Source organism: Austrofundulus limnaeus, unplaced genomic scaffold (genome assembly GCF_001266775.1).
Source record: "Austrofundulus limnaeus strain Quisiro unplaced genomic scaffold, Austrofundulus_limnaeus-1.0 Scaffold65, whole genome shotgun sequence".
Classification (NCBI taxonomy): Eukaryota; Metazoa; Chordata; class Actinopteri; order Cyprinodontiformes; family Rivulidae; genus Austrofundulus; species Austrofundulus limnaeus.
The window spans coordinates 2,021,510-2,034,218 of NW_013952467.1; the positions used below are offsets into that span (position 1 = coordinate 2,021,510).

A 12,709-nucleotide genomic window follows, 5' to 3' on the forward strand; every position below is an offset into this window, starting at 1 on the left:
ATTATTACAGTCCATCATCAAACCTCCTAATCCCCGCAAATCTAAGTACTCACCTACTTATGAATAGCTCAACGTGAATCAAAAAATCCATCTAAAGTTGACCAAACCCTGCAGCACTCTTCAAACGGATGACCCTCCACCTAAAAACAGCTTTGTGCACACAAACGGGTTCAGAAGGCCCTCTGACAGCGGCGCCGCGCTCAATGAGAGCCTCTAGAGACTCAAAAGGATGGCCTTCAAGTGTATGCACTGACCTTTCCTGATGAAAGGCACCAAAATGCTATTTTAACAATATCATGATGCCCTTTCAATATGAAAGGCAGCATAAGCAACTCTGTAAACTGAGGCAAGTTAAAAGGAGAGAGGGCGAAGTAGTGTGGTGTGTTTGTGTGAGAGAGAGGGAGAGGTGTGTGTGAAGATAAGAGCGTGCAGGTGTGCAAACCCACGGGCCGTTAACCGTTTAAATGACAGCGTGTGAAGAGCGTCGGTGTTAGCGATCAAAGTTTTCAGCTCCGAGTAGCTTTTATTTTATATTTTACCCCACAGGTCTGAGGAAAAATGAGTCGTCACATGAAAGTGCCACAGGAGGCCGAGCAGATCACCACCTAACCAGCTGAGTAATGTGTACTTCTATGGCTGTATATTTACCAAATGTCTCATTAACACACACTTAGCTCCTTCTCTTCCTTACAATAAAACACAGAGGCTCTAGTGGCCAAATTAATGCTGCATGTTTTAATTTCCAGCAGGGAGCACACTAAGAGCTGATAATGGATGCAAATCTATCGGAGAGTTCTCCCAGGACCTGACGAGTTGCACTCTGCACAGCAGGGTGTGTGAGATACACACACACACACACACACACACACACACACACACACACACACACACACACACACAAAACCACAGGAAGCAATCTGCTAATTTGAAAAATAGAACATTTTAATAAAGGCTACATCTCTTTATAATTACAATAATTAAAGTACCGAGGCATCTTTTCAACGGAGCTCTATAGAACGCATAATTTACAGTTTTACATGTGGAACAAAAAAAAAAAAGCCATGAAAAATATCAAATAAACATGATGAATACTAGAAAGCCATAAAAAATATCTTTTTGAACATAAAGCCCCTTGTGAAAACCAAGGGATTAAAAATACCCTGAAAACTGGGTAAAAACACGGGAAGAATCCATGTAGGCACAGCTACTGTACTCAAGTGAAAACACTATGAACATAGTGTATATAACCATCTAGATCTGCAGCTCAGAGTGCAGGATTCACACACACACACACACACACATACACACACACTGAGGAAACACGATAGAGCTTTCTGTTGGAAAATATTCATATGGGTGTAAACACATTGTTGGGGACCTGTTTCGGAGCAGTTTCCTACACATGTAGGTTATTTGTGCGATGCCTGCGCCACAGAAACAAAGGCACTAACTGATCAAGGCTAGCTGGGCAGAATCCTAGAGAGGGGGGATTAAACATTAATAGCATTTTAGCTTGTTTTCCCTAACGCACTGAGAGCCCTTCAGAGCAGATAGGAAAACATCCACAAATAGCGCCGCAGTAGTAAATATATGATCGAACTTTTAAGTCTGAGAGCCGTTTCTTCAAGCGTCATCCAGCAAAGAGATCAGTTGTTACAGAGGCATTTTTACTGGTTCAAGAAAAGGGCTGAACAGAAAAAAAAAAAAAAAAAAAAAAAAAAAAAAACAGCTTTCGTTTCTGACGGGACTCGGAAGGGAAGGATTTTGGAAGTGGAAAACTGATGAAATCTGGGAAATTTCCAATAAATAGCAATAGAAATCTTTACACACATCCCATACGATGCAAAACAATGTAAATGTTTGCTCATGAGCGGACACCGGCACAGGCAGGGTTCAGGTCAGCTCCTTAGATTAAGCCCAGTGCTTCCCTGACAAGTGGTCAATCACCTAAAGTCTGTCCGACACACACACATACACACACAGTCCTTGTTTTCTTCAACTCAAGGCAGCTGTTCTCTCCAACGTCCAGTAAATATCCTTGGTTCTCTTCTCTGCGTTCCAAAGAGTCCATCTGCCGAACCTCGACCTTCCTTCCACATCTTCAGTCCGACAGACTTAGCTTCAACGAAGGACATCCATAAAGGCCTCGCGAGGCGTCTGCAGGGAGGAGGAGCTTATCCACAACAGCGAGTCACTCCATCCTCTCCACCTTCCCCAGGATCTTGCCCTCGTACGTGGGCAACAAGGAGCCGTCGTCTGACACCTCCTCGAACACGGCGCCGCACTCGAACTCGTCGCTGGCTTTCTTGAAGTAGTACCTGCATGACAGAGACACGTGCGTTAGCACCTTTATTTATTTTTTATTTTTTTCAAATTCAATCAATATTTAAAAGCTTAATTTTGTGTGACCATCTGTTTGCAGTTCGGCTATCAGATCACACGAGTCTGCTTTCTCCTCATCCCCGCTTAATTATTACAGAAAGAAAGAGTAAACAGTGACGGAGGAGGAGGAGAATGGATCTCACCGACAACTAGAGGAAGGGCAACTCTCGTGGAAGGAGAAAAAACTGAGGAGGGGCTTCTCATCAGTCATGACTTCATTGGGTCATAATGATGCAACCCACCACCACCTTATTTAAGAGGAAGCAAAAGCAGCGGGGGTGGGCTGGTTAGCGGGGTCTGGGAATCCGACTCATTAACTATGTAATGGAAAAAAAAGACCTCAATTTGCTCCACGTGTGGGGTAGCTGCAGGTATGTTTAGTTTTTTTTTTTTTACGATGACAAAAGTTGAACAAGCTCACAAAAAGGAAATCTACAGTGGTACGTAAGGGTGGCAGCCAAGAATTAAAACCCAGGAAGACTTTTAAAAAAGTAAAACACAAAATAACTAATGAGAGAACTATAAAAAGAGTAAAAAAACATTCAACTCTAAAGAAATAAAAAGTTCAAAGAGTTATAATTTTTGTGCAAAGAGAGAGAGAATTTCCACAGAAACATGTTTCATGTGGCTAAATCCCCCCCTGCTCCATCCCACCACCTTTCCCCTCTTCTCCCTCTGTTTGTGCTGACATCTGGCACCAATATCGTCTGGCAGGGCCAAGCAGTGCTGTTCTGTTGAACCGCTGCCATGTTGAAATGACCCAACTCCACACATTCTCTGGCTGCTATTAAAGCAGCTCGCTTTCCCCTCAAAAAAATGCGGCTGGTATGATACAGGAACCAAGACAGCGAGCCAAAACGGAAAAGAAGAGGAATCGAGGGGGTGGGGTGGGGGTCTTCAAACGGACAGATGTGGAAAGCCCAGAGCTAAGTACTTGTCACATTTGTTGATCCAAAAAAAAAAAAAGTACTGCACACATCTGGACAGGAAAAAGCTTCTCTGAGTTCGTTCTGCTTTTTCTTTCAGTTTGATACCTGTAATTATTAACACCACGCTCAAGCCGCGCTTCTCCTGGAGCTGCCTAAACAATAAATGTTTGATCTTTTCCCTCTAACACCCACAAGATAGAAGCAATCAAAGTAAAAAAAAATAAAATAAATAAATCTCTGCAAACACAGTGAAGCTGCACGCCCTCAGACGGGGGCCCTGTAAGCAGCAGGGCAAATGAGCGGATCTGGCATTTAACAATCCACATCTCAAAAAAATATCCATAAAATGATTGAAACATGTGTAAACACGGTGCGCATTCAACACAAACACACACACATGAGTGGGGTTGGGGTGGGGAGGAGGAGGAACAGTAAAAAAAGAGGCCCTGATAACATCAGTGAAGAATTTGCACACTGGCCTTTTGTGTGAGTCTTTGTTGGTTAAAATGAAAGAGGCTGGGGCTTCAAAGTCATGTGTATTAAGTGTGCCTTAGCATGGAAATCAATACCAGATGGGACCCAAATCACAGCAGTTCAAACTCTCCCACTAACCCCTGCACCGCCACCCTCCCCTCTCCTCTTTTCCTTTTTTATGGCAGGCGCACAAAACCAGCCTGAATCAAACACACCAGCAGCATTTCAGTCCGCACTGATGCAGTTTTCACATCATGCTCTGCAGCGTGAAACACTAGATCAGCCTGCCCGCTGGAGTTCGATTCTTTTAGTGCACCACAGCAGTAAAACTGAACCCCGCCTTTCAGAGTTCACTTTGAGTAAAATATCTACCTGTAGTTGCCTTTCTTGCGGAGCTGCTCTTTGAAGTGACCCAAAGTGAGGCTGTGACTCTTCATGGTCCTCCGGTAAGGAATCTCCTCGCCGCAGAAGAAGTACGTCACCACCGTCTCCCCGCTGCAGCCAACTTGGCTCCCAAGACTTTTCTTAAACCTGTTGGAAAACAAACAGACAAACAGAGGATGTTAGGACACTTGTGATCTTTTATGTAACAAACAACACAGAACTAATCTCCCGAGGAGCAAAGAATCTGCTTAGATTTGACACGAAGTGAACCGCTGACAGTGCTAGACTAAAACTAAAGGAACAGCTCCCTGTGAATGTGTGACCCAGAGCCACCAGTAAATGTGTGTGTGTGCATAAAGAATGGGCACAGTGTTATCAATTCCCCTTTAGCTACGTCCAAGGCTTTGTAGGCCGACTTCAGAGGAGCCGTCTCTGTGCTAAGCTCTGCTCGGTCTAATGCCAGCTCCCTGACAGGACAGCCAGTAAAAAGCACACATATAGACTTTTATAAAAGGAGCGCATCAAGCAGGCGGTATGGTGACTACTCAACACTCACAGCTCTTACAGTCTGAGTGAGGCTTCTTTTATCAGTGAGTCTATATGGAGCTGTGATCTGCAGTGTTCATATACAGTCAGCAGTAGGGATGTAAAAACACAAGAACTGGAGCTTACTCTTCTGACTGGAGACTAGTACTGGTTGTGATGAGGGCAGCAGCTGTGATGGGACTGGTAAGAGACAACGGGACGGCGCTTCCACCCTGGACAGACACTTGGTGGGTCTTCTCGCGCTGGAGATTAGATAATGAATGCCTTAAAAGAGAAGGGGAATAAAACAAGTGTTCTAATAAAAGTCTGGCAACATTTTTTTGCTAAGATATGCCAAAAAGGTGAGTTTTTTTTATTTATTTATTTTTTTTACTACGGGCTAGTTTCTGATTTTTGTACCTTTGCTTGGTGGGTTTGGTGGAGACTTCCTCCAGTCTGCGGCAAGCCTCCTCCAGCTGTGCCAGCGTGTTGGGGGGAGGGAGAGGAGGCATGGCGGGGTCCTGGATGAACGGCTGCGCTGGCTGGTGGCTGCGCAGGTGGCCACAGCTTCCACCACCTCCCCACGTGTGCGTCTGAGCCGACGAGCCCGCGAAGGGTTTCTTGGTGTTCTGGGTGCTGCGCGTCAGAAAGACGACGATGAAACAACGTATAAACAACATAAAGTATAAAAGGACGACACAGACCGTGAGGACGGAGCTCACCTGCTGGCCTTGTGTCTGCCCTGGCGTTTGCTTTCCAAGATCCACTGCAGCACGTTCTGGGCGGGGTCTGTCGTGTCATTGGGCAGCTGCAGGCCCCCGCAGTCCTCCGTACACCTGTCTGCGACCCCGTCCTCGGCTCCTGAGCGACACACGCGCCTCGACAAAGAGCTGGAACGACTGGGAGGAAAAGAAGGAGCAGGAAGATGACATGGTCAAACCCAAACCTCCACTCTTAAAAAAGACCAAAAGTAAAGTTGTCGGGACTCACCCCATGTTGTTTTCTAAGGAGACCGCCCCGCACATCTCTCTGCCCAGGCTGCGACTGCGGGGGTATGCCTGGCAGGACTGGCATCTTCCACCGCTGGAGCACACGCCGTGCACCCTGAGGGCCGCCTCCCTTTCGATCTGCTCTTTAGGCTTGGGGCTTGCGTGGTGGTGAATGTAGTGGTGGTGGATGTGTTTTGTGCTCTGCCGGCTTACGAGGGTGTGGCTGGGGCCCAAGGCCAGAGTGAACGCCCCCTGGTCCGGACTGGAGACGGAGGAACTAGGTGTCCCGGTCCTGCCCAGGGTCTGGACTCCAAAGCCTGTGCATGTAAACAGTTGGTGCTCTGGAGAGCTGGAGCGAGGGGAGTGCCGGATCACAGTGGGAGACTGGCAGCCGGGGGTCTTCAAGACCCGAGAAAGGTGCTCATCCAAGATGGCCTGTGGATCCTCGTCAGAGGAGCCAGAGAGGAGGGTTAAAGGATGGGGGGAGAGCTGGGGAGCACTTCCATTCATGTCTGCGTCCTCTCTTTCCTCCTCCTGGATGAAACAAAAAGCCACAAATAAACATGAATAAACAGAAACAAACAAACAAAAAAACATCTTTCATAGTTACAACCAATGTCACACAAGCTACGTTTCCATTGCAAATGTGCTCAAAACTTTGTCAATATTCTGTTAATGTCAAAAAACAGTTTCGCAATTGCGGTGTTTCCATTAAGTAAGAAATGCTATTAAAGTCACGCGTGAATACGTTTGTCCTCGCGGTAAGTCATTACAAACATGGCGGCAATGGATGTAAACGCATATTGTTACCACGACACTAGTGCTCATCATCAGAGAAGACGTCGGCGTCTTATTGAGGCTTTCCAGCGACAAGCTCCTCATACTTTGGAGTGGCTACGTATGCTGCGTTTTTGGGAAATTGTAGTCGGTGAGTGTACTACTTTCTTTTACTACTTCGGTGCTTTTACAACGACTTTTACTTCCTGTTATCTTCTTCTTCTTCGTCTTTTCGCCAGTAGAAACAGCCGGTTGTTGATCACGTGACTCCCAAGATGCGAAAAAAGTGTTTCCATTGCAGTTTTGTGAAATACACCGATTTCGATACGGCTGAAAAACCACCTCATCCTAGCGCAAAACCATTTTGTTGAAAAATGTAGCTTTTTTCGAAATTGACGTGCTTACATTGAGCAAATTTATTTTCGAAATTCTATTTTGCGCATTTTCATGATCAATAGAAACGCAGCCACAGACCTCCTGAATCTGCTGCAGCCTCTCCTCCAGAGAGCTGATGGTGTCCTGCTCCCTCTTCAGGTTCTCCAGACGTGAGATCAGCTGGGCTGCGAATGCTGCCGGCTCCATCGGGACCATCTCCTTTGGAGGACGATGCGTACGCTGTGAAGGGGAAAGAAACACATTAGCAGTTGTATCATTTTCATACAACTTCCAAAAATAAATCCTGACTGAATTCACGCATCGCTCTGCACCTCTGGCAGTAAGGATTGGGGCATGCTGACTGACACCCAGGGTTACAGACTTTTTTTTTTAAGTGACGGCAGGCCCGGCACACAGTCATGCTGGGTTAGACCTCAGCTGGTTCCCTCTGTCATCATTGGCAGGCCTCTTTAAAGTCAGCTTACTTCAAAGTCTTCCTCGTCAAATATCAAACACTCAGTGGGGTAGAATAGGATGGTAGATGGAAGGACAGATTGATGGGAAGCAGTGGCTTTACATCTAGGAATAAAAGCCACGAACCAACAGGGGGTGGAAGAGAACTCCAGGGAGGAGAAGAATTAAAAAAAGAAAAAAGTAACAGGAGAAGCTGAGATGCAGAGATGTGTGCTTACAAGATGAAATAAAAAGAAAGACGAAATGAAAGAAAGAGATAAAGGTGCCAAAAGGGGTTGAGGTGTTTTTATTCCTTGTCACACACTGGGCACCTTCAAGTCACAGAACTGTGACAGTATGAGTCTGTGTGCACAAACGTCTTTAAGTATTTGCATTTTTTTGTACTGGGACTTTCATGATTGTGCTTCTTTTTCTCCCCCCCTCATATCTCTTTGTAGTCTGGATAAAAGGGAGAGAAAAAGAGGAACTGTCTGATGGTGCCCAGGGCTGATGCACTATGGGAATGGCAGCCATCACCAAAAAAAGAAATCAGATGGGAAACAAAAACAAGAATACAACAAGAGGAGGAAAGGGGGGAAAAAAATCTAATCTGCGGAGCTTTTCTTGATGCAAAACAACAGTTGGGAGGAGAAAACTAAAGCAGGTTATGTCAAGTTTATTTTAACAAGCTGCTTTTGTTGCTTCTGCACAATGTCCTCCCCCAGCCTCAGATCTGGACCTGGGCTCATATTCTCCTCTAAACCTGAAGTTAGTTTCTTTAAAGCCTTAAGCTACCAACTCCCCTCTGACCTGAAGAGAGCTCACATGACATGCTCAGACGCTTTCCTTAGATCCTTTACTTTTAGGGGAGGGGGCGGGGCTGGTTGTGTGTGTGTGTGGAGGGGGMGGCAGTGCTGAGGAAGAAAAGGGGGCCAACTCTGCTGGAAGTTGTCACTTTCCTGTGCGTTTGCTCCATTCATCTGTGGATCAAAGCAGTGTGTGTGCGCGTCAGTGTGAGTATCTTTGTGTTTTTTGTTGGGGAACCGGGCTGATTTCAGGGCCCCAGGGATAAAGCAGCAGAGATCTTCCTCATCTCTTCCCTATTCTCCATATTTACAGCACCGGTTGGGGGGGTGGGGGTGTATGGAGCACTGCGGCGATAAACAGCTTAGAGACCTCCCCTGTCTCCCACAGATGTCAAGAAACTCTAATGGGGGTGTAGGTGACACCAAAGGTAGGCAGGGGGCTCGTGTTTGTATGTGCACTTGTGAGAATGTGTGTGTGTGTGTGTGTGTGTTTGTGTGTCTGAGTGGGAGGCTGCGTCTTTGACGTTCCTCCTCAGATCTTTGCTGGTGTTGTTGAATCAAGAATGCCAAATACAGTTTGCTAAGCACTATTCATAGAACCAAGAGACCCAGAATGTAGGGAGGTATGGAAATTACACTGTGGGACCCAGGCTCGGAAACACTTCAGAGTGTGTGTGCACGTGTGTGTGTGCGTGTGTGTGTGTGTGTGTGTGTGTGTGTGTGTGTGTGTGTGTGTGTGGTGGGGGGGTGTTTGGCTTTGGTGACATTTGGGGGCAATTTTAAGACAAAAATCCTACATTTGGGGACAAAGGTCGAGTCCCTGTTTGGTTTAAATGCCAGTGGTGGGTCGGGGGTTGGGTTTAGGACCAAGGTGTGAATTGAGTTTAGGTTAGTTTTAGGGTCAGGTGGGTACCTGTGAGGTTAGCCTTAGGGTTTGTGGTCAGGGTTAGGATATAAAATTACCAAAAAATGAATGGAAGTCAATGGATGGGCCCCACAAGGATATAAAAACAAGTTTGTGTGTGTGTGTGTATGGGTTTTTCCTACAACGTGGGGTATTTTTTACAAAAAAAACAGCCAGGTGGGGACCGAAGTGAATCGTGGGGACCAATGTCAGGTCCCCACAGGTCCAAATGCATGTTAGGTGCATGTTGTTAGGTGTGGGGTTAGGTTTAGGACCAAGGTTTAGGTTAGTTTTAGGGTCAGGTAAGTTTCTGTGAGGTTAATTTTAGAGTATATGGTCAGGGTTAGGCTATAAAGTCTAAAAAACATGAATGGAAGTAAAAGGAAGGTCCCCACGGGGTCGAGAAACAAACATGTGCGTGCGTGCACTTACAGGAAAGGGAGGCAGAGCAACTTGGCTGTTCATCTTCATGTTGCGCTGCATCTCTCTCTGAAGCTGCTTCTTGGAGCCCAGTTTATATGGAGGAATGCCATCTCTGGAGGGAGCACAGACGCACCACACAGGTCAAATATCCAATCAGAAATATCGTTAAAGGCTGCGCAGCCATTCAGGAGGAGGCTTGTTTGCCAACAGGCTGGATCAAAAACTCTATGCAAGATTAATTTCTTGATTATTTAATCTATTTCACTGTGACTCTTTAAGGTTTAATAAGAAGTGAACCACATCAGCATTTCTGATCCGCTTTAGTGTATTTCAGGGCAGATTAGGCCACAGCAACGTGGTTGGAGGTTTTATTTGCCCTAGAAATGACAGWTGTTTTTTCAGCTGGGGGCTCCAAGCCCTGTGTACCCAGCTGGAGGTGTGAAAAAACCTTCAACATTAGCATTCCCCTCTTGAATTTTATCCTAAACTGGAGGACACAGTTAGCATTCCCCTCTCATTATACCCATTCAAAGAGTTGGTGCAAGGCAGCACCCAAGGGTGTAGCTAACCTGGTTAAATCGATCAGACATGCTTCGCTGACAAAACATGAAAACAAACATTACACAGAGAATTTTGAGCTTCAAACTTTAAGTGAGAGTTCAGATCTTTTGAAGTGCAGTTCTGTAGGAAGGTTAGGAGCATTTATTATCTTTCACCTGTTGTGTGTAGCTCTTTGAACAACCTCAGGGGGGAGAAAAGGGCTTAATTCTGACAGGACAGGTGAGCGAACAGCTAGTCTGAGCGAGGCCAGGACCAAAAAGGACTGCTGCTGTTTTTAAAACAAACTCTGGTCTCTGGACTGTTTTATAAATCTTTACAAAGCTAACAATTCAGCATTACAGTTTTTATATATAATACTGCTGTTATTAGCCTGAAACTCTAACAACATATTTCTATTGGAGGACCTGTGTAATCTGAAGCTGGTGGGAAAGTAAAGTTCATAAAATAGCATTTAAGTAAACAACTATGATTTTTATTTTAAGATGTCAAACAATTCACTTTGGTTTTACACACTGGCTGTTAGATTATCAATCAAGTCAAAGTTAAGCACTTTTTCTGCAAACTGATGTAATCTAAAGAGCTATCTGCTACAGGTAAGATGTTGAATGTTCATAACTTCTTCACTGAACCCCACTATAAAAGCCCTGAACTATCCCTTTGAGCATTTGAGTGTTATTCTCTTATGCTAAACAGCACATTATTCCTGGTGATCTAACCTAACTGAGGAGCACTTTTCCCACTTTTGCTTTGAAATGCCACAGTCATGCGCATAAGCAAGAAAAAAAAACCTAACTCCCACCCACCCCCTCCAACACACTCCCAATCTTCATTTGGCAAGCTCTGCCGCAGCCAGCCTCTGATCTCCGCACATCAAAAGGCTGGTTTGTAAGATAAGGTAATGTTTGAAGTCTGCGCAGCTGCATTCCCCAGCGTCCAAGCAAATCCATAAATAAGATATAAGCAAAACTCCCCCTCCCCTCTTCACCGCTCTCTTTCTCTTTCCAACCAACCGCCTCCTCCCCTGCTGTCGTTTTCTCCCCTTTTCTGCACCCCCCCTTATCTGCAAACAAAATTTAAATGTTTATGAGTCTTTTAACTGACCTACAGAGAGGCAGATATTCTGATCAAGGCCAAAGTGGGCAGGAAATGAGGTGGGGAAGTTGTGTCCCTGCGGCCCGAGCTTTGAAACTGCACGGGGCAAAGTACAGCAGAACAGGACTATATGAGCCTCTGTCTCTTTGACTGCTCAGAGATACCAGACTCCCCTTTGTACATTTACAGCTGCTGCATTTATGTACAAACACTGAACGGCAGCGCCTCAGTCTGTAAATATCTTTAGCTCAGCCGTTTCCACTGACATCATCCTTCAGCTCATGTCAGAGAAAAGAGAACGTTTTCTGGTTTTATATCCCAAACCCAGCTGACCCGAGCACCCCCGGCCTCGAGCCGTGCCTCACACAATGACTTCACAGCGCCTCGTCATTTGAGGGACATGTGATCATTCTTAACGAGGACGAGGACTGAGGCACGTACACAGATAAGACATGAGCCACATGAGAAAAGTGGCACAACACAAATGACTCAAAACTTTGACAACTGACAGGTTGATCTGATCAATTAGAAAACGAAAATATAAAATATTTACAAAATGGGAGTAACCTAAAGCCAATGGCAGGTTTGGAAACCTTTTATAACTGAATTACTTAGTAAAAACAGCTCCACCATTTATACTTCACATAAATCAATGTAACAGTAAATAGGAAACATAAAATAAAGTTATTGACTTCCCAAACAACGAACAGATCTTATCATTTGGAACAAGTGGTGTTTTAATACCAAAACAGATAAAAAAAAAATCCCTAAATGTCATTACTAAACATTTACCCAGAAATTCAGTCTTAATCGACACCCTTAGTGGAAAATTCATCATCTGAGATGGCAAATAAAACGAACAAATAAAAAGGTTTCAAATCAACACTTCAGATCTGCAGAAAATATTTTATCAATTGTGCCTCTCAGAAGTGATCATTTCAGTCTCACAACTAAATTATTCATCAGGTAATCTGAAGTAGCAACAGATCGGCTGATGTTGAATTGGTGCTGAACTCAGAATGCAAAGTCTTAAACAAGAGTTTTAGAGTAAAAAAAAGTTTAGCTTCAGTTCTGGACAGACGTCTCAAAGCAGGTAATCTGTTCCACACCACACACACATGTTTGGATAATATTCACTTACACGCTGCTGTCAGTCACAGACATGGCGTCGTCTGTCAGCGCGTCACTGGACACCTCGCTGTCGTTGGTGCTGCTGACGGGGGCCAACGAGCCCACATGGCAGGGCTTCAGTGAGTCTCCTCTCTTGCACGATCTGTTCCAACAACAACAGGCGTCGGACTAATGTTAATACAGAAATCGAGTGAAACACTTTGGTGACTTTTTTTTAATTATTATTATAACGGAGTGCAGTTGTTGTGTTTTCTGGTGCTTGTGGACGTAATCGTCAGAAAGTTTGGGAGAACTTGCAAAACTTTGCCCGTGTTGAACAAACTTCAAGTGTCCCACAGTGTTGCTTTTCATTCCTTTCACGGTTTCCCAAGCACACATGTCCTGCTGTGTTTGCATTCTTGCCATGGTACAGGAGGTGGAAGGAGGGAAAGGAGAAACACCTCCCTACACACACACACACACACACACACACACACACACACACACACACACACACACACACAC

At 45.1% G+C, this 12,709-nt stretch overlaps 1 protein-coding gene across 2 annotated transcripts in view; it reads right to left on the reverse strand.

Annotated features, from left to right (window-relative positions):
* Positions 1-921: 921 nt before the first annotated feature.
* Positions 922-12,709, reverse strand: part of LOC106518754 (axin-2) — a 24,494-nt gene continuing 12,706 nt past the window's right edge. The window contains exons 3-11 of one of the 2 annotated variants that reach the window (XM_014010149.1): positions 12,216-12,347; positions 9,431-9,533; positions 6,935-7,075; positions 5,685-6,217; positions 5,417-5,593; positions 5,115-5,330; positions 4,842-4,979; positions 4,158-4,316; positions 922-2,318 (exon numbers count right to left, since the gene is read on the reverse strand). In XM_014010149.1, coding sequence (XP_013865603.1) covers positions 2,192-2,318; positions 4,158-4,316; positions 4,842-4,979; positions 5,115-5,330; positions 5,417-5,593; positions 5,685-6,217; positions 6,935-7,075; positions 9,431-9,533; positions 12,216-12,347 — 1,726 coding nt within the window. In that variant the 3' untranslated portion in view covers positions 922-2,191. Of the gene's footprint in view, positions 2,319-4,157; positions 4,317-4,841; positions 4,980-5,114; positions 5,331-5,416; positions 5,594-5,684; positions 6,218-6,934; positions 7,076-9,430; positions 9,534-12,215; positions 12,348-12,709 lie in introns of those variants that run through there. The other variant, XM_014010152.1, reaches the window with a different exon arrangement.